This window comes from Ziziphus jujuba, chromosome 2 (assembly GCF_031755915.1).
Source record: "Ziziphus jujuba cultivar Dongzao chromosome 2, ASM3175591v1".
Taxonomy (NCBI): domain Eukaryota; kingdom Viridiplantae; phylum Streptophyta; class Magnoliopsida; order Rosales; family Rhamnaceae; genus Ziziphus; species Ziziphus jujuba.
The window spans coordinates 4,994,079-5,014,589 of record NC_083380.1 but is presented as its reverse complement, the minus strand read 5'-3'; the positions used below and the strand labels follow the sequence as shown (position 1 = coordinate 5,014,589).

Below are 20,511 nucleotides of genomic sequence, written 5' to 3'. Positions count from 1 at the left end.
CTTAAACAATCAACCTTTATAACTGTAACAATCAAATACTTAAATGGTTTAAAATTCTATTAAAATTGATTCTAGACTCATTACCAACGAAGTCTAAATAAATATATATATAAAACAAACGGGTATTTTATTTTATTTTATTTTGGAATGAACTACTTTGCAACTTGTATAATATATATAAACTGCTAAAATTTTGCACGCTGCATTACTTTGTATAGAGCATTTTTTTTTTTTTTCTCTCCAAACACTTATTTTATGGTAGGTTTTGCTGATTCAACATTGTGTTGAATGTGGCCTTTTTTTTCTTTTTTCTTTTTTTAAATTCTTTTCAAACTTGACTGAAATAAAAATAAAGATTTCAAATGAAATGAAACTAAAGTGTACTGAAATGAACTCCAAACAAAACTATTTATTTTCAAAAATATATCAAAGATATCACATCACTTTTCCCTGCTCCTCCTCCTCCATCCCCCACTTTCTACCCCTCTGTATTCGTCTCTGCTTCTTCCGCTTCCCTCTTCTACCTTCTCTACGTATTCACTCTCTATTTCCTCTCCTTAATTTCTTTTTCTCACTTTCCTCTACTTATTTTGCTTAATTTCTCTTCCTTCAATTTTTGTCTACTCTCTTCTCTCTACATTTTCTCTACTACACTCTCCTACTAATTACTCTCCTTAATTCCTCTAATTGCAAAATTCTAGTTGTGCTTCCTTTGAGACTATTGTCATAGGCAAAAATAGTTTATTCCATTAATATCAAATTTTATGAAATTTTCATTTATGTCCTTTATGTAATTAAGTAGTAGTTTAGTTTAATTTGCTTGGGTAAAATATTGCATGTTTAAAAGTGTAAAAGTTTAAAAAGTTTACAATTTCTTATCCAATAAATAAGATTCTAAAAGTTGACAATTTTTAAGAATAATTTTGTGATAAAATAAATAGAAATTATAATAGAATTTTTGGTAGATATAAAATTTTCTTTTATAATAAAATAAATAAAAACATACTATCTTTTAAAAAAATAATAACAAAAGATTACTTGTAATTTCTTTTTTTGTTTTCATACCAAAAACATTCATGTTGTTAAAATTCAGCAAAATTTTTTTATATATTCTGGTGGAATTTTTCAAAAAATATACCATTCAAAGCAAGGTTACTCTTTTCTATAGCCTCTTCTATGTAAGTTCTATCTCAATCGTCTCTGGATGAAAAAACTCGAACCATGTTAGAGTTTGAAATAGCACCAAAGCTGAGTAATTCTACATGATATTCTTGAAGGAGAGCAAATCAAAGTTATGAATGGTGGAGGTGTAACACATCTTATTTATGTGAAGAATGACATTTCTAATTGAAATATTTTAATTTGAAATTGAAGTCTTCGTCAAATTTGACTAGAATCAACTACTATCTTCCTGGTCAAGGCTTGATTCCTTTCTGTTCAGAAAAGGATCTGAATAATATTACGCGGTTGCAAGAAGAAATGAATATCAAAGGGCTAGCAATTTGTATATTTCTGTAGGAGTGGTGTACCAAGGTGCATACCATCTTGTCTATCTTAGTCTATGTGGTTTTTCATGAGCCCTTTCAGTCATTAACAACCCTAGTTTCATTTAATTTTGATCCGCACTTAAACAATCAATTGAAAGATACAGCTTAATGAATCCTTAAAGTTGTATTGTAGTGGAAATGAATCAATTTGTTTTAATGAAAAATCAGTTGATTTAGTTCCAAAAATTGAGAAACTGTTCCGGACATAGTTTAATGGCAAAGCCAAACAATTACCAAGTCCAGTGCTACTACTACTTCGTTGATGTAGTGTGAGGCTCTTGTAGAAAACTGGAAGTGCTAGAATTGAAAATCTACTTCTTTTATAAGTTCATTTTTCAGTCTTGAATGTGCCTGTTTCCGATACCAAATTGCTTTAATGATAACATGGAATGACAAAAACAAAGTATACATTCTGTGTTAGTGGAAAATAAGTTAGTTAAATTATTGACAGTCCAAAAAATTAAAAATTCAAACTCGTTACCTAGAACATATGAGATAAATTTATTCATATATCTTAAATAGGATGCTACTGAATTTGATTAAATAAATTTTCGACTTTGGGAATGGAAAAGATCAAATTTATGGTTGAGGTTTCTTGAATTACTGATTTGGGCATGCAAAAAATAAATCAATAAATAAATAAAATAGAATGTGCATTTGCTTATAAAAATATGCTAGAGAACATTATGTTTTTGTCTATTGCATGTATACTTGGGACTTTAAACGTTATTGTATCGATCTATCATATCTGTGAGTTTCACACAGTCCAAGTATTTCGAATTTACAACTTGACTTGACTCTGTCCGAGATATTTATTCATACAATTAATTTTAAATAAAATTTCCCACTTTGGGAAACAAGAAGGTTAAATTTGGTGATTTCTTGGTTTACTCACTCAAGCATGCAAAAAAAAACTTAGGAAATTGACAACATATTTATGCTAGAGTCTAAGAGCCACCCTGCTATTAATGTAATAACGTTTCCTCTTTAACTACATGATCGCAGTACAACCAATAAAGCAACTCAACTTCTTCTGCTAGTGCCAGGCTTGCTTCTTTTACTCAAGGTTTTGTTTATATACATAGTTATATGCTCAAGTGGAGCAGCCTTTCTGATAGCTCTGCAATGTAACTAAAGGTTTTATGTAGTTTTAATGGTATACTCTCAGTTTCTGCAATTGATGGAAAACTTCAATACGATGGAGGTGACACCCATCTTATCAGTATGTGGATAATCACTTCTTTTAAAGATTTTGTGCTCAAAATAAAATCACTAAGTGGGGGCTTAGATAATGATAAAATTAAATATGAACTTCCTGGTCAAGTCTTGATTACTATGTCTTCAGCAGATGATTTCAGAAGCATGAATTGACAGAGGAGTGCGAAGAAATGAAACGAAAACAAGTGCCCAGATATTTAAGGATTTTTCTAATTTAGTTTCCCAGATATTTAAGGATTTTTCTAGTTTAGTTTTCTTTGGTGTTACATCTTTATGATTGAAGTTTTTAATTTTGCATTAAGTTTTATGTAGAACAGGGTGGGTTTTTGTCCACACAAGTTCTAATTATGGCGCCAGTTTTACTAGGTCCCAAGGTTTATGTAATTTTCTTGATGGATTAAGTTTCTAAATGATATATTAAAGTGAATTGCGTTTCAGGACCTTCTTGTATTTTTTATTTTATTTTATTTTATTTTCTCGCGCACCAGTAGATTGAATGATATAGAGCATGGACATGAAAATAATGGATACACCTTAAATTCTTTAATTTGTTTAAAAAAATATACCATACGAAGCCAGGTTACTGTTTTGAAAGCGTGCTTATTCTTTTCTAGCATCTCCTGTTTAAGTTATATCTCAATCGCCTGGCTGAAAACCCAACCATGTGATGTGAGAGTCTGAAATATAACACAAAACTGGGATGATTCACATTTGCATGCAGAACAAGGACACCAGATAGTTGTTAACTAGACCAACATTACAGTTTACTGAGTCATTTCCTTCGGTGATGCTTATTACCCTTCCATACTGGGTACAGCCTTGTAGTCTTCAATCGGCACTCAACCAAAATGGAGGAAAAATTGCATAACTTTAAAATCAGTGGGAATGTAAATAACAATGATAACTTAAAATCAACAATGAACACTTTTATCACTTAAAATCTTTGACAACTTTGTTCCAAAAAAGATCCCCATATTCAAAGCAAGGTAACCATGAGAAAAAGCACTTATTCAAATCTATCCTATATAGCCTCTACAAGATAAGCTGTATCTCAATCCTCTGGTCTTGAGATTGCATAAAATCGCAAAAAACTGGGGAATGCACAATAAGCTTAAGCATCATCAAGAGCAAGCACACCAGGTAGTTGTTTCCCTTCGAGAAGCTCCAAGCTGGCACCTCCTCCGGTGGAGATGTGGCTCATCTTGTCAGCAAGCCCAACCTTCTCCACGGCAGCAACTGAGTCACCTCCTCCAATGATGGTTGTCACTCCCTTGCCACTCAGCTCAGCCAGCTTCTTGGCTACTGCCTGTAGCAAATATTAGTTGTCATTAGACACACATTAGATTAGCATCTTGAGAGTGCTGATTAAGGGATGAACTTCTTTCCACAAAATTATTAATTTAAAGTGAAATGTTCACAGTGAAATAGGAGGAAAAAACCATTTCACCAAAAAAATCTATAACTAGAAGAGAGAAATTATGAAGGTCACTGCAAAAAAAGAAATGAAAAATCCTAACATAAGAAAAATTAAGGACGGTCCAAACAGAATCAGTTCTGGTAAAAGCTGTTGCTTTCATTAAATTTTATACCTGAGGCAAATCTAACCCATGGCAATGTTAAAACTAATGCAAGTCAAAATCATTGTGTACCTCTGTTCCAGCTGCAAACTTATCAAACTCAAAAACACCCATTGGTCCATTCCAAATAACAGTTTGAGTGGTATCCAAAGCTTCACTGAATGTTTTAATGGAATCTGGTCCAATATCCAATCCCATCCAACCATCGGGAATTCCAGATGCTGGCACAACCTGCATCAAGTCAATCCACACTTATGAGAGCATGTAAAAGCATCAGCAAAACATTTAGACTTCATGAAACCTTCAGTTTTACTGGTACACCAGTGCATTTATTTCCAAAATCAAATAGGTTTTCTGTAAATGCACAATGCAAAGTACGGCCCACCAAAAGATAATGAATGAAAGAGGGTGAAGGAAATCAACATTTTCCCCAATAAAAGCAGATTTTCATTTTAACCCAATCAACATTTAGCACTATCTAAAAGATTAAAGAGAAAAACTACTACTAACCTTGCTGTTAGCATCAGCAGCAAACTTATCAGCAATAACCACATCTGTGGGGAGCAGTATAGACACCCCTTTAGCCTTGGCCTTCTCAAGAAGTGATGTTGCAAGATCCAGTTTGTCTTCCTCCACAAGGGATGATCCAACAGAATGGCCTTGAGCCTTGTAAAAAGTAAAAATCATCCCTCCACCCAAAAAGAGAAGGTCTACCTTCCCCAACAAGGATTCTATAACTCCAATCTTAGTCGACACCTTTGAACCACCAACAACAGCAGCAAAAGGTCTCTTGGGATTGGCCACAGCTCCAACAAGATAGTCAAGTTCCTAAAATCACCAAACATATTAAAAGTGAGCTATAAGTTCAACAAGATAAGAAAATGTGCTAGCCACAGCAGCATACAAAGATCAACAGCTATCACTCTCCAATCCCCATTGTAAAATAATCTTAAATACATAAAAAGGCTTTCACATACCTTTTGCATGAGGAATCCAGCAACAGAAGGCTTCAAGTACTTAGCAACTCCCTCAGTGGAAGCATGGGCCCTATGGGCAGTACCAAATGCATCATTCACATAGAGATCTGCAAGTGAAGCTAGCTTCTTGGCAAACTCAGGGTCATTCTTCTCTTCCTCCTTGTAGAACCTCACGTTCTCTAGAAGTAAAACGCCTCCTTCAGGAAGCCCAGCAACTAATTTTTCGACTTCCTCACCAATACAGTCATTTGCTATCTTAACCTGTTACACCAGACAAGAAATAACAAAAAGAATTCAAATAAGCAAATCACGACAGCAGAAGATTAATGCTTATCATTTTTATTAGCAAATAAAAACCAAACCTCGACTTTAAGGAGCTCAGACAGCCTAGGCACAAGAGGCTTCAAACTGTACTTGGGTGTGACACCCTTCGGGCGCCCCTGAAAAAATGAAGCAATTCATACATTACAACTTTTAAAACTAGAACAGGCACAAAAAGGGAAATAAATTATCTAAAAATTTTCCTGGACCTTTAAATATTCACCTTAACGTATGATATAAGGAACAATGAAAAGAAAAATAACAATAGCGAGAAAACAAAAGATGTACATCTGGATCAGTTCCATTTGAAACTCATGACATAATTCACATATCAAAATACTCCACTCATTACATCTAATGTACAAACAACAAACCAAGGATAACCCTTTGAAGCACAAACAGACAAGAAAATAAATGAGAACAGAGACAAAACACTGAAGATGGAATAAAAACAAAAAAGCACAACAACCATCTTGAAAAATAACAGCTCCCTATTATCGGTTATACCGATTTCCGAGAATAGCTTAAGCATCTTAACGAACACCACGAATGCCAAGGCAGTGCATGGCACAATCGCGTTTAGCAGAAATTCACCATTTCATTTTAAACAAAGTCACCAAAGAAAATTTAAGCTATCTAAAATAGAAGCAACAGCAATAACCAGTTCAGAAACAGTCAACATAGAGAAATTTTTCTTGCTACTGGAAACCAGAACAGCAATTGCAAATGCATTGAAGTTTTCTGAAAACAAAAAGAACCGACCAACAAGGCACACATTATGTATCAGAAAATGGCCTCAAATAAATCAAAAGACAACATAACAACATTTAAGAGGGTCCGCAAGAATTTTTTAGAGCAAATACCACACTACTCAATATGAAAGTACTCAATATGAAAAAAATTAAAAAAAAAATAATAATAATAATAATAATAAATACTATGCAAGTATTGAAGATATATATATATATATATATATAGCATTTGACATTAACCAAACCAAAAAAAAAGAAATGCATAAAATCAAAATACATGCAATCTAGTATGATGGGATTATAATTATGACAAAGGAAATTCCAGTTAGAAACTGTAACAGATGAATGAACAGACACCCTTCACAGGAGTCTAAAAAGAAAAGTAACGTATAGCTTTAAATCCAGTCAAAACTAATAGAAAAAACAAAAGCAAAACCAGACATTATCACTTGTCCACAGGAAAAAAGGTAACGCTAAAACAGGGGGAAAAAAAATCAAGTAAAACCAGACATTATCACTTGTGCACAGAAAAAAAGGTAAAGCTAAAACAGAGGGAAAGAAAATCATGATTTCATAACAAGAAGATAAGCAAAGACCATAACCATAACCATTTAATACATAAAACAAGTAAATCACACCAAGTTGATGTATATACACAAATTAAAAGTCCATCAATCAGAACCCCAAACAAATTCATATAGATCTAACCTAAGTCGACATGGAAACCGTACTCAAAAATTCCACTTTTCACCAAAACAAATAAATCAATTTACTAAACACAACGAAAATGAAACCAAAAAATCGCATTCTTTCCTAGAAAAGTATTGAGTATGGTTTAAACGATATTGATCTGGAAAACAAAAATCTAAGACTAACCCAGAAATACATCACATAGAAGACGCAATCCATTGTTATATCAGTGAAAAGAGATAGATTCTGTGAACAGCGAAGAGGCATGGCTTACCAAGTGGCTGGCAAGGATGATTTTTGCTCCATTATCAATCAAGTATCGGATGGTAGGCACAGCGGCACGGATTCTGGTATCGTCGGTGATGTTGAAGTTGTCATCCAAAGGAACATTCAGATCAACTCTAACAAATACCCTCTTCCCCTTCAAGTCAGCCTCCTTCAAAGTACTCACGCTCCTCTTGGTCGCCATCGCAGTTCCTTCGAAACACCCACCAAAAAAAGCAAACCAAAAACAACAAAAATAATCAATACCCAGATTAAAACTTCACAAAACAACCACAAAAACGCATAAAAGATCAAAACTTTGGAGCTTACAAAGACGATCCGGAAATGTTTCAAAGACTAGCTTTTTCGGTGAGGTAGAGAGATCAAACAAAGACAGCAAGAGTCCGAAAGTTCCAGAAGAAAATATATAGACAGGGAACGGTGGGTGTGGTATCACGTGACGGTTGTGGTGGCACGTGGAAGCTCTTCTTTAGGCGCACAATGATCGTGGAAGGACTCTATGGTCCGTGGTGGTGAAAACCTTGGGCCAGCTGTGAATGGTTTTAGCGTTTGGCATATTCTTCTTTTTATCCCACCAAAAAAATGCCTTCTTTTTTTCCATTTTCTTTTTCCCCAAGAAAACCCAAAATTAGACCGAGGAATCCATGGTATCAATGAATATAAAAAGCAATATTTATTATATTTCTAAGTTTTTATGGATGCTCTGTAGATTTGTTAAAACTGTAAAAAGATATGAAGTGTGTGAATAAAGTTATTTGGATACGCCGTGGCGGTTAAAGTAAATATGTTGGCAAATTTACTACTTTTTATTCCTAAAGAATCACATGGAAAAGACTTCACCATCAGGTTAGAGGTAAAAATTGAAACTTTGACCAAAAGAAAAAATAATTGAAAATTTTCAAAATACTAGAAAAAAATTGAATTAGATTTCTTTTGGATTAATTTTTATTAAATATCTCTTCCTTTATTTATTTTCCTCTGTGTTCAATATGGAATTGCACAATATTACCAAATTTTGAAAATATTACTGGTCAAAAGAATAAACCATAGGATCATTTAAGTTTCTGGAAGAAGCCTAGTCCATAGTTTCAGAGCTCAGTTGTCAAATCACGATCAGTGACCTAAATCCTTAGACGTTTGTCCAGAAAAACTCACAAATTGTGTGGCACAACTAAGAATATTCGCACAACATTTTTCAACAATCATTAAAAAATTTAAATAAATTTCTAGAATCCCTTTGTAGTTTCTTTATGTCTTTCTTTGTATTATTATAAGTCATTTCTAACCATTGAAGCACATCATCTTTTTTAAATTTTAAAGAAAAATATTAAATTAATTTCTTAACTCTGCGGTTCAAGAATCTGTTTTGAGCCAAAACAATTTTTGTATTCAAACTCAATAACATAAATTTTGAGCAACGAGCTCCTTTATCTGGAGTCCCACATCACTAAGAAATTGACTATTTAATTGGTTTATAAAGGACATTTAGAGACGTGGGGCAACACTGCCACAAGACGAAGTGATTGGGCTATTCACTGCACTTTAGCAGATGAGGCCCAGGAAAGTCCCCGGGCCCATAACCGCAGAGATGCGGGCCTGGAAACGGGTGAGCATGGGGAAGGGAGTTCATTCGCTTTGAGCGATAGGGCTGAGACGTGTGTGGAGCCCACTCCAATCCCCGGCGTATACTGGCCGGCTATCACAGATATTCACTTGGTCCATTGGACTAACCGAACGGGGCTTACGATCTTGTGGTCTTTAATCTTTTTCCTTCTGTCAATATTTTGGCAACAAAAAAACAATAAAAAGCGACATATTTTGGCAACAAAAAAACAATAAAAAGCAATGGTGCATGGATCTTGTGGGCATTCAACTTGCCTGACATAATATGTCATCCTATCATCACATGCATGCTTAAGGAAGTATCTCCCCAACTAAATTTGTATGTATAAAAAATAAATCATAAAGAAAAAAATATTAAAATTTATATTAAGTTTAAAGCATCAATGTCATTATTCTAAGATTATATATCAAAATTTTTAGATTAGATTACAAATGTCAACTAATTAGTTTGTTGACTTTTTGGTTGTGTTGACTTATTGAGAAACAAGGGTCATGCAAACTATTGGTTCGTTTGACTTTTGGCTTTATTTACTTCTCTCTAATTGTATAGAATATGTTTTCCACCTTCTTCAAACTCTAGTATTCAACATCGCCGAGAGAGTTTTGTACAGACATTTAGGCCATTGAGCTTCATTTTTTCATGTTTTCTACAGACAAAAACTTCCATTTTGGTTGTGTTAGGCAGTATTAGGCCCAATACGATACCATTATACAAGGCGAAGGCGATGAGCATTTTTTTTTTTTTTTTTTTTGGGATGAATATACAAGGTGATGAGCCTGTCTTTCATCATAAATGAGGACAACATCAATCTATCTTGAATAAGTAATTATTAGATCCTGTAAGATTTTATAGTTGCTATGTTGATTGATAACCATCCACATCACATGAACTGCCACCTGAACCAGAAGATACATGTCAAAAAGAAATGGCTGAGAGTGCGTGAATTCTGCGGTAATGATGAACCACTTTCATCAAAAAGTTTATAAAGTGTCTGGAAATCCATGCAGGCCTCTTATTCTTTCTGTGGCTAAGGATTTGTACAACTGTGATCGACAACATCTCAAGATGTCAATTTTCAAGTATTTAATAATTGAGTTAACAATTTGAGGATCAAAATTCTTCAACCTCTCACAGAAGATGACATACTTGAACTGTGAAGGAAGCAAATGAATGTTTAAAACAAAAAATACGGGTTTAACAACGAAACTACTATAATATTGCAGATAGTTTTTGTAAATTGACAAATTGAAGGCATTTTGCTAGAATGTATGAATGTATGAGAAAAGGATCAATTTATTAGATTGCTGGAATGATTCTCCTTCTAAAAACACTCTACAGTCTCTTTAGCAGTTTGTACTAGGAAGCAAAGGATGTGGAGACAGCATGAGGGATCAGAGAGCAGGCAGCATTGAAAATATACAACAACAATAACTCATATCTCCCTAAAAACATTTTTTTTCTCCTTTACAAGCTCAAATAAAAAACACCCCACATAGGAACTGGGGGGAAAAATCAAATAAAGATATGTCTTACACAGGAACCGGTGTTGCTTCGTCAAGAGCAAGCACACCAGGAAGTTGTTTGCCTTCCAATAACTCCAAACTTGCACCACCACCAGTTGAAATGTGGCTCATCACACTTGCAACTCCTACTTTCTCTACAGCAGCAACAGAATCTCCACCTCCAATGATCGTTGTCACTCCCTTTTTGCTAAGCTCTGCTAGCTTGTTTGCAACAGCCTGCAGGCAGTGGTAAAATCCCAATCATTCATCCATGCAAAAGCACATAATTGGCAATGAAAGCTATTGTCACAGGCAGATATCCAGATGCTACTACTATACAATTCCATAAGATGGTCGATATTTCAAGCTGATATAAAATTTAGTTTTTACTTCATTTCAGGAAACTCAAAACTACAGTACAGGTGAAGATCTACCTTCCCTTTTCCATACATATTTCTCCCCAAAAACTCAAACAGATGCACAAGTACAGGGAATTTGAAACACAAAATCAGATAGGTTAATAGATGCACGAGACTTTGAAAATATCAAGATGAAGGACACAGGCAAAAGGGTATGCATACCTCAGTTCCAACTGCAAACTTGTCAAACTCAAACACACCCATTGGTCCATTCCAAATGACGGTTTTAGTAGTGTCCAACGCCTCATTGAATGTCTTAACAGAGTCTGGTCCAATATCCAATCCCATCCATCCATCAGGAATGGCAGTTGCTGGCACAATCTGAAATTACCAAACTGCTTTTTAATTCCTTGCTCATAAAGTGCCACATAGCCTTAGTGTCAAAAAGTTAATAGAAATACAAGTTTCTGGACTCGTTTGTTTTATGACAATAATTTCAAGCAACAAAATAATTGAGTTCCATTAAGGATATAGTTGTTTTCATTCCATGAGAGCTAGGATAATATCAGGATGCGAACAAACACTACAAAGCAAAGGAGCTTAAAAACGAACCTTGCTGTTTGCATCAGGAGCAAACTTGTCTGCAATAACCACATCAGTAGGCAACAAAAGAGATACCCCTTTTGCCTTGGCCTTCTCAATGAGTGATGTTGCAAGATCAAGCTTATCTTCTTCAACCAGAGATGCACCCACTGAAAGACCTTGTGCCTTGTAAAATGTGAAGATCATACCTCCACCAAGAAGTAGGATATCAACTTTCTCAAGTAGAGACTCAATCACTCCAATCTTGGATGAGACCTTTGAACCACCAACAATGGCAGCAAATGGTCTCTTTGGGACTGATACTGCCCCAACAAGATAGTCAAGTTCCTAAAACAGGAAAGCATAAACATAACAAATAATTTAGCCAGTAAATTCAAGCAAAATTGAAGAAAACTTATAAAATTTAGCGAGCAGCACCTACCTTCTGCAAAAGAAAACCAGCAACAGATGGTTTTAAGAATTTTGTGACACCCTCAGTTGAGGCATGAGCTCTATGTGCAGTTCCAAAAGCATCATTGACATATAGATCTGCTAAGGAGGCAAGCTTCTTTGCATGTTCAGGATCATTCTTCTCTTCCTCCTTGTAAAACCTCACATTTTCAAGAAGAAGCACACTGCCATCAGGAAGTGAAGCCACCAACTTTTCCACCTCTGGGCCAATAGAATCATCAGCCTTCACAACCTGTTAGTGAAACGAGAAATACAAAAATTAGTCAGAAGATCCAGTGCAGGACCAAAGCCAATTTATTTAGATAAATACCTACCTGTATGCCAAGGAGTTCAGAAAGCCGAGGTACAAGAGGAGCCAAGCTAAATTTTGGAGTCACACCTTTTGGTCTTCCCTGAAATTTTTAATACATTTGAGTTAAGCACATATAGCACAAACCCAAAATAGTAATCACAAACAGTCATTACAGAACTTAGAGAAGCTTGTGATCATATCTCTTTTGATGCATAGCTACTTAAAATTTTCAAGATCTAACACGAATCTTCCATACGATGATGCTCATCCTATAGCATACATAAATAATATTTCAAGGCCTTGACATAAGATAATGGTTCGCTTTCTATCTAGGATCGCATGATAAAAGCGTACACAGTCATCAATCGCATACCAAACTTCTAGGAGATAAACTACATATTTTTCAGGGTTTGTGTTTTCAATATCAAATTATGCAGCCATAAACTAAGCTGGACTAAATGCTCAACCTTAGTAAAGAATAAGAACCGAAGTTTGAAAAACTAGACTTGCTGTATTGGACTGTTAGACGCAGCAGATCAGAGCAGCCATCAAATCTGAATTCCAAGATATTAGACGACATTGCAGAGCAAAACGAGAAATTGTGTAAATCTTCGTAGAGAAAATCAGACTTTTCAATCTCTACATAGAGAAGACTCAAAATCCTAAACATAAGATCACAATAACAGAAAGAGGGAGAGAGAGAAACATAATCATATCGTCAGGGAAATGCGCTACACGCATAAAAAGGAAAAAAGCTACAAAGAACCGAACCAGTTGAAGAAGGAAAATGCATTAAAAACTGAAATAACAGAATGACAAAACCACTTCAAAAACCAAAACAATGTCGAAGCTCAAAAATTCACAATCTGGAACTTAAAGTTTCCAAAACTCACTTTATCAAATGGCTGTCTGAACTAATAAAGAGCCAAAATTTACAACATAAAAAAGCCAATTCAGTAAAGAATGAAACTGAAAAATACGAAGAAACCCACAACCATAAAAGATCAAACAAAAACAACTGAAATAATGAATCCCATTGATCCAAAAACTCAAACTTTTCAATGACCCACATACCAAATGGCTGGAAAGAATGACTTTAGCACCCTTCTCAATCAAATACTTGATGGTTGGAACAGCAGCTCGAATCCTGGTATCATCAGTGATCTTCTGGTTATCATCCAGAGGAACATTCAAGTCAGCTCTCACAAACACCTTCTTTCCTTTCAAGTCCGCCTCTGTCAAATCCCCAACGCTCTTCTTCGCCATGGAAACGATTCCTCTGACCCCTTTTCCAGCTCCAAAGGATCGAACTTTGGAAGCAACATTTAGAGCAAAGAGCGGATCACAAGCGACGAAACCAAGGCCACGGAGGGTGGTGGGTCGGAGACGCAAGGAGGGTGAAGAAGAAGACGAAGGAGAGAGATGGAGGAGAGAAGAGCGAGTGCGGGAAGAGGAGGAGGTGGCAGAGGAAGTGTGGAGGAGAGAGAGACTAGTGGGTGTGGTTGCAGAGGCCATTGTTGCTCACCAGGAAGAGACAAAGTGTGTTTGAGGGAAATGGTTTTGTGGGTATGAGAGAGCGAGTGTACTACTAGAGTGGTGTGTATGTGAGGGGTTTATGAGGAAGAGAGCAAATGGGTGATTTTGATTGGGTATGGAGATGTTGAGGAAAAGAGAGAGAGAGATGTGGACGGGAAGAACAATGGGGAATGATTGGGTGAGAGAGTGGGAGTTGAGGATTTCTCTTATCGTTGAGGAGAGGTTGAAGATGTTCGGTGCTTTAGAAAATCTAGACGCTAGTACGCTACATTAGCCTCTATATCTGCTTCCTGTTCTTGTGCATTTTTATTTATTTATTTATTATTATTATTTTTTGGTAAAAATTTTCGAAATGAAAAAGTAATGGAAATCCAGAATCGTTCCCTTTGTTTGCTTGAACAATTTTTTTTCTTAATTTTGCTAAGAATATTTTCTTGCTTCATTATAATTTAATGATAACGTTTATTTAATCAGTTTTAAGAATCTTAAAAATAAGTTTGGCACCATGTATGGAATTTCTTATAATTTTAAAAGATTAACATAGACTACTATCATTTTTTTTTAACTAATACAAATTATTTTATATTGAAAGGAAGAGGATTTTACTTAAGTGAGACTATTGATATTATTATGTATTATTTTGGTGATTGATATGCTTATAATTAGATGTATTTAATTATGTATTAATTTTTTAAAAATAAAATTAATATGAAAAAGTATTTTTTTAAAAAATAGTTAATTAAATTACAAAATGGCATATATGTTTCGCCGGTAATCTATCATTGTCATAACAAATAATATTTTTTAAAAATAAATAATAAACAAATATAGATATGGATAGATAATATTAGTAAGGAAAAAGAAATATTTGTTTTATAAGGAATATGTTGAGCAACCATGTGTATCTTTGAGTTTCACCCTCTGATGGCAAATTATAGCTCTTTTTCTTTTGTTTTATTAATCACAAAAACTATATATATATAATATAGCATGGTTTTTTTTTTTGTTTTTTTTTTTTTGGATTCCTATGGCATCATGTTTGAAAATTACTTATAATGTCAAGAAATATATGCATAGACTATTGTCATATATATTTAAAATTAAAATAAAATAATAATAAAATAATAAAATTAATAGAAAGATAACATATACAAGATGTTCATCAAAATATAGATTCGATAATGATTTTATTTTTTTTGTATAAACCATAAATGAATATGTTGAGCAACTATATATATATATATATATATATCTTTTCCTGCTAAATACAGAGATTATTACTTTTTTATACCCTTTGTGAGTAAAAAAATTAGTTTGAGTAAAGTGGAAAGAAAATAAATTAAGTTGGTCATATTGTTTGCTTTTACTCATTCATATATATTCTTTGCATTTCTTTGCGTCAAATTGTAGCTCTTATTAAAGTTGTCTCCCACACTTTTTTTTTTCTTTTAATATTAATAATCATATATATATATATATATTATATTATAAATTACACATTCATTTCCAACCCCATCCCCTTGAATTCATATATAATTACATTAGCTATATATATACTAACAATCATACATACGTTTAGATTGTGTAGTACTGTAGTAGTAATTTTGAAGAATTATATTATTGATTCAATTGAGATTAATATAACAAAAGGCTTTCGGAATAAGGAAAAACATGATCAAAATGATGGAATCTTCCAAGCGCTGAAAATCCCATTAACCAAGCTCTATATCGATGAAGACAATGAATAACTCCTGTGTCTAGTATAGCGTAAAATAGAGTCTAGATGCAAAGAGTTGATATAGATCTTTAATTCAATATTCTTATAAAAATGCCTATATATATTCACTGCAATGATTGATTGTTTACATTTAAGCGAGATGATTTAAAAACTAACATATTAGTTATGCTAGAAGTCTTAGCAATTATATATTTAATATAAGGTGGAGATTATAATTCCATTTGACCAAAACTATTTAATTTTATTAGCTATTACAAGTTACATGTCATCGGGTATCAAACACGCGTAGAATAAAATTTTGTATGTTTATATATAGGGATTATGTTGCGTATTGATCAAAACAAATTTATTCAAGTACTACTGCTTACATACATCAAACTTATATTCCATGACAAGGTTGAAAATGCGAAGTAAGACAACCCTGCGTCACAAGGAAAGCTGAGACCCACTGAGTCCATGCACATCAAGACCACCCCATTGAGAAAGGTACAGGAACATGTTTGAAAAAATAAGAACTCATGTGTATTATTTAACTAAGCTACACAGGCACAGTTGTCAACAAAAAAAGAAGCTACAAAGGCTATTTTAATAATCACACACCAACAGATGTCAAACAAGAAACAACAAGGCTAGGCACCTGATAACTCGGGAAGAAAGTATAAATAGGTATATGCATATATACATATATATGCATATATATACATACCTCTAATAAGAATGCATTTAAATTTGAAAAATACTAATTCAATCGATTCCATGGTATTTACATAAGATTCTCTTTTTTATTGCTTAAACAAGTCCTTGTAGTAATGGCGGTAACGTAGGACGACTTTGAAAAGTAGTAATAATTAAATATAAAAGACAGGATTCTACCCTTTTAACTGCACTAGGCTTTCCGAATAAGGAAAAACATAATCATGATCAAAATCATTGAATATTCCAAGTGCTGCGAATTCCTGCTTCACAAAATCCCATAAACCAAGCTCGTAACAATGATCCTCTTGTGCAGCCCATCTCCTCATAATTACTTCACCCTTAAGTCCAAATTGGCTCATGGAATGGATATGACAAGCATCACTTCTAGTAATCCTAAACTGCCTATTCCATGTCCCAAGTCCTCCTAACCCTTCTTCCTTGAACACCCATATATCCGTAGATTCAAAGCGGTCGTATCCAACCGCTAGTGCAAGCGATTCCTTGAGTGACCCAACGCTAAAATAAGAGAATTTTCAGTTGCGATACGACTCAATCAAATCGGGGGCAGGCAGACTTATTCTTCCAAATGTTTCCTTTGAGAAACTGAAGCTGATGATTACACGATTTTCATAATAACAACCTTCGCGAGCAATGATGTATAAACCACCGTTGAAACATACAGCTGTGAGTTTTAGGAATGCCAACTTATGAGGATTAACAGAACAACCATTAAGTGGAAGCCATCTCCACTTATTAGTCCTCAAAGAGTAAATCCGATGCTCTGGAGCCGCGGGATACAAATGATGATCAAGCCGCTTTATACTAAATAATTGTACAACCTTATGGTCCTTTTTTATGCTGTCAAATCCAACAGCATATGAACAAGGATACCAATCTGGTTTATCTGGTCCGTAGTTGGTACGAAAACCACGAGGTAGCTTCTTGAATTGTCTGATAGAAGGATTCCATAGATAAGGAGATTTTGATTTTTTGTCAATTAAGCACAATAAACCATTGCAACGACCAAATACTTGTTCTTTTGCTAAGTAATAAATCTGCAGGAGCAGAATATTCAAGGTCTTCATGATCAGAAATAGAAAAGTTTCCATCGAAACGTGAAAACCTTGTTTCATAACAATGACCAACCTTATTATGATCATCATCGTCTTTATAATACCGATGCTGGATGATATAGCCCATGAGATTGATTGCAGACTAGTATTGAGAGTGCATCGAAATAAAGGTTGGATCAGTAATGATTGCGCGGATTGATTTGTTTATGGATGTGAATCGTACAAGAGTTTTTGAAGGAAGTTTGCACAAGATTTCCATCCAGACTTCAATTGGAAGAAAATTGTTGCTAGCTAATTCCATAACTCCTTTCCTTGCTCTGTGGCTGTAAATTAGAACGTATTAACGATATCGAAAAGAAAAGTAGGGTTTATATTGGGTCAATCCTGTAAAACCATGACTCTCCAAATCCTAATGTTGTTGAGATTTTTATTTTATTGTTTTGAAGAAACTGTTTTCAAGAATTTAATTCCCGATTAAAAAAATATACATATTAACTAGTCGTACTAAAAAAGCCTTTAAAAATATTTGCTCTAAACAATTAAGGAAAAAAAAACAAAAGAAGAGTTAAATTGTTTACATACATGAAGCAAAAACTTTATATGGTCATATTATTGAGGTTAAACTAATTTTAAAACTTTGAAAGGGTTATAATTTAGTAAAGTTGTATTGGTTAAAAATATTTTGACTTCTATAGAAACGTATCTATACCGGCAAATTATTACCAATAAGTTTATATATATTGCAACAACTCTAAATAATAAATTACGTTCCCAAATAATTTTACATAAATATTTTATGTCATGTCATGTTGGTCATATTAAATCTTAAATACCATATAGTTTTATAGTATATAGATAAAATAATTATTATTATTTGGAAGCAAAGTTCCTTAACAAGAAACTTAAAAAATCATAACTTAGAACAATATACAGTTTATTTTTATTTATGACAAATCCAAGTGTAAACCAACATTTTTTATCATTAGATGAATGTTATTTCAATATAGAATATTATTATGAAGAAATGTTGCTAATATAATAACGATTTTTTCATAAAGAATTTTAAAAAAAATTGAACCAATAATTAGAAAAGTAATTATTAGAAAATAATTTCTATAAAAACCCGTATAAAAAATTTTAAAATATCAAAATTTATTTTACTAAAAATAAAAAGATAAAATATTGAAAAATAATTGTTTAATACATATATAATTTTTTTTTCTTCATAGCGGGAAAAAATTGAATGAAATTAAAAAATATGAAAAAAATTATTTGACAATATTTTTATAAAAAGCCATATAATTAATTTAAATATACAAAAATATATATTTTACTAAAAAAGGATCGAAAAATTATTATTAATGAACAAATAATTAAAAAATTAAATGTTTTGAATTATATATATATTTTTGGTTGATTATTCATATTCTTTGAATTTCACCCGTTGGTGGCAAATTATAGATCGTTTTCTAGTTGTCTTCCAAGATTTATTTCGTTCTTTTTGATAATTGGGAAACATATAATCATTATATTATATAATATGGTATTATACAGAGAATTTCCAACTCCGTCACTTTGATTAATCTGTATAATGATATCCATCGTCGAGATTTTTTCTTTTTGGCAATCTTCAAGATTTTTTCCTTTTGTCTTTTGTTTTAGGTTTTCTGTTTTTTATGTTTTTTTCTTTTTGGTAAATTTCAAGGCTTTGGCTGGAAAATGAATACCCAGTTCGTGAAGGCTTTAAATCACTCCGTCGGAGAAATTAGATGTCAAGCCCTTTATATATATTGGCTAAGTCCTTGATGAATTCGAAGTCATAGTTGCTGAAACATCTTTCATATGTTTGCAAGAGGAGCGTTAAGAAATGCTTTTTCACGGAGGAAAGGAAAGCATAAGTGTGGGAAGGTTTTCCTAATGGGATTGTGGGCTTTCTCAGGGAAGAAGAAGGAATGGAAAGTAAAATAATTTTTTATTTTCACTGAGGTAAAATAAAAACTAGAGAACAAACAAACAAAAAAAAAAAATATATATATATATATATATATATCAAAAGGAAAAGTAAACACTAGCCACCTATTGTGGTGGGTATTAGGCCATTTTCCCCCATTGGCATTGATGCTCAAGTTTGGCATAAGTGGGCCAGGTAAAGCCAACCATTTGGTTTCAGTGGGCCTCAACACAACCATAGCCTAATGCAAAAAGGCCATGTAAGCTGACCTCAATATGAACACTTGTTAGTTGTTTATTTGTTTGTTTATTTTTGGGAATAATGGGGAAGGGAATCCTTATTGGGGAATTTGGCCCAGTACTCTCGTAGGACTGAGGTTTATAATTTTTGCCCCCTTATTTGATATCTTTTTTGTTCTACCCCTTCAATCTTTTATAATTCCAAAATATTTTTATGTTTTTTTCTTTCCTTTCTTCATCCGATTTTTCTCCTCCATCTCTTTATCCATAACCAGACCATTAGGAGCCCTCTCCAGACCATTAAGAGCCCTCTGTTTCCTTTCGTATCGGCCGGATTGTAAGCGTGGAGACGGTGCATTTTGAAGGATATGGGGCGACTCAGAGAGAAAACTGCAGGGTTTTAGAGAGCCCTAGGAGCAGAAGTAGTAGCAACAGGTAGGCAACAGCGAAGTAGGAAAGCATGAGGCTCATTCGATCAATCACTGGTAATCTTCTCCTCTCCATTTTCAAATTCTTAAGCTTTTCCCCAGACATTTTCTTACTTGTTTCGCTAATAATGAAATAGTTTTTTTTTAAATAAATAATATATTTTAGATTGTTATTGGGACGGAGGAACTACGCAAGCAGTGTCTCTAATTTTGATTTTCTTTTAGTGGTTTTGGGATTTTTTTTTTTGGGAGAAATTGTGAAACTTGTGTTCTGTTTTTTTTTTTTTTTTTTTTTTAATAACGGTGGTGATAGGCATTTCTTGCTGAGAGATATGTATGATGATATGATGCTGGATGGAGTACAGCCAACTAAGGATACATTCCATTCTGTCATCGTTGGAACCATGAAAAGCTCTTGCTTGCAGAACACTGTCTACCTTTCTGACCAAATGAAATCCATGGGTTTGGTCCCTGATGTATGTATTTGTATATATATGCTTCTTCTTTTTTTTTCATTTTTGTTTTTTTTCACATGGATCAGCATTAATTTTTATCAGCTGAATATTAGATTCTTTCAAGATTGGAAATTTTGTATAAAGTTACTTTGTGTTTTTTTTCTTTTTTTCTTTTTTTCCCTAGCTATTACAATGTAT

The 20,511-nt window shown here is 33.5% G+C and overlaps 2 protein-coding genes across 2 annotated transcripts; both read right to left on the bottom strand.

Moving 5' to 3' along the window:
* Nucleotides 1–3,670: 3,670 nt before the first annotated feature.
* On the bottom strand, nt 3,671–7,855 carry LOC107417915 (phosphoglycerate kinase, cytosolic). The gene is made up of 7 exons (XM_016026569.4): nt 7,677–7,855; nt 7,357–7,559; nt 5,682–5,759; nt 5,320–5,580; nt 4,853–5,170; nt 4,415–4,573; nt 3,671–4,071 (listed from the first exon to the last, which is right to left on the bottom strand). The coding sequence occupies exons 2-7, from the start codon at nt 7,549–7,551 to the stop codon at nt 3,877–3,879; spliced, it is 1,206 nt and encodes a 401-aa protein (XP_015882055.1). The 5' UTR covers nt 7,552–7,559; nt 7,677–7,855; the 3' UTR covers nt 3,671–3,876.
* A 2,411-nt stretch (nt 7,856–10,266) lies between these two features.
* LOC107417916 (phosphoglycerate kinase, chloroplastic) lies at nt 10,267–13,985 on the bottom strand. Its single transcript, XM_016026571.4, has 6 exons — nt 13,272–13,985; nt 12,220–12,297; nt 11,877–12,137; nt 11,465–11,782; nt 11,075–11,233; nt 10,267–10,730 (listed from the first exon to the last, which is right to left on the bottom strand). Exons 1-6 carry the CDS (start codon nt 13,710–13,712, stop codon nt 10,521–10,523), a joined length of 1,467 nt encoding a protein of 488 aa, XP_015882057.3. The 5' UTR covers nt 13,713–13,985; the 3' UTR covers nt 10,267–10,520.
* Between the last annotated feature and the right edge of the window lie 6,526 nt (nt 13,986–20,511).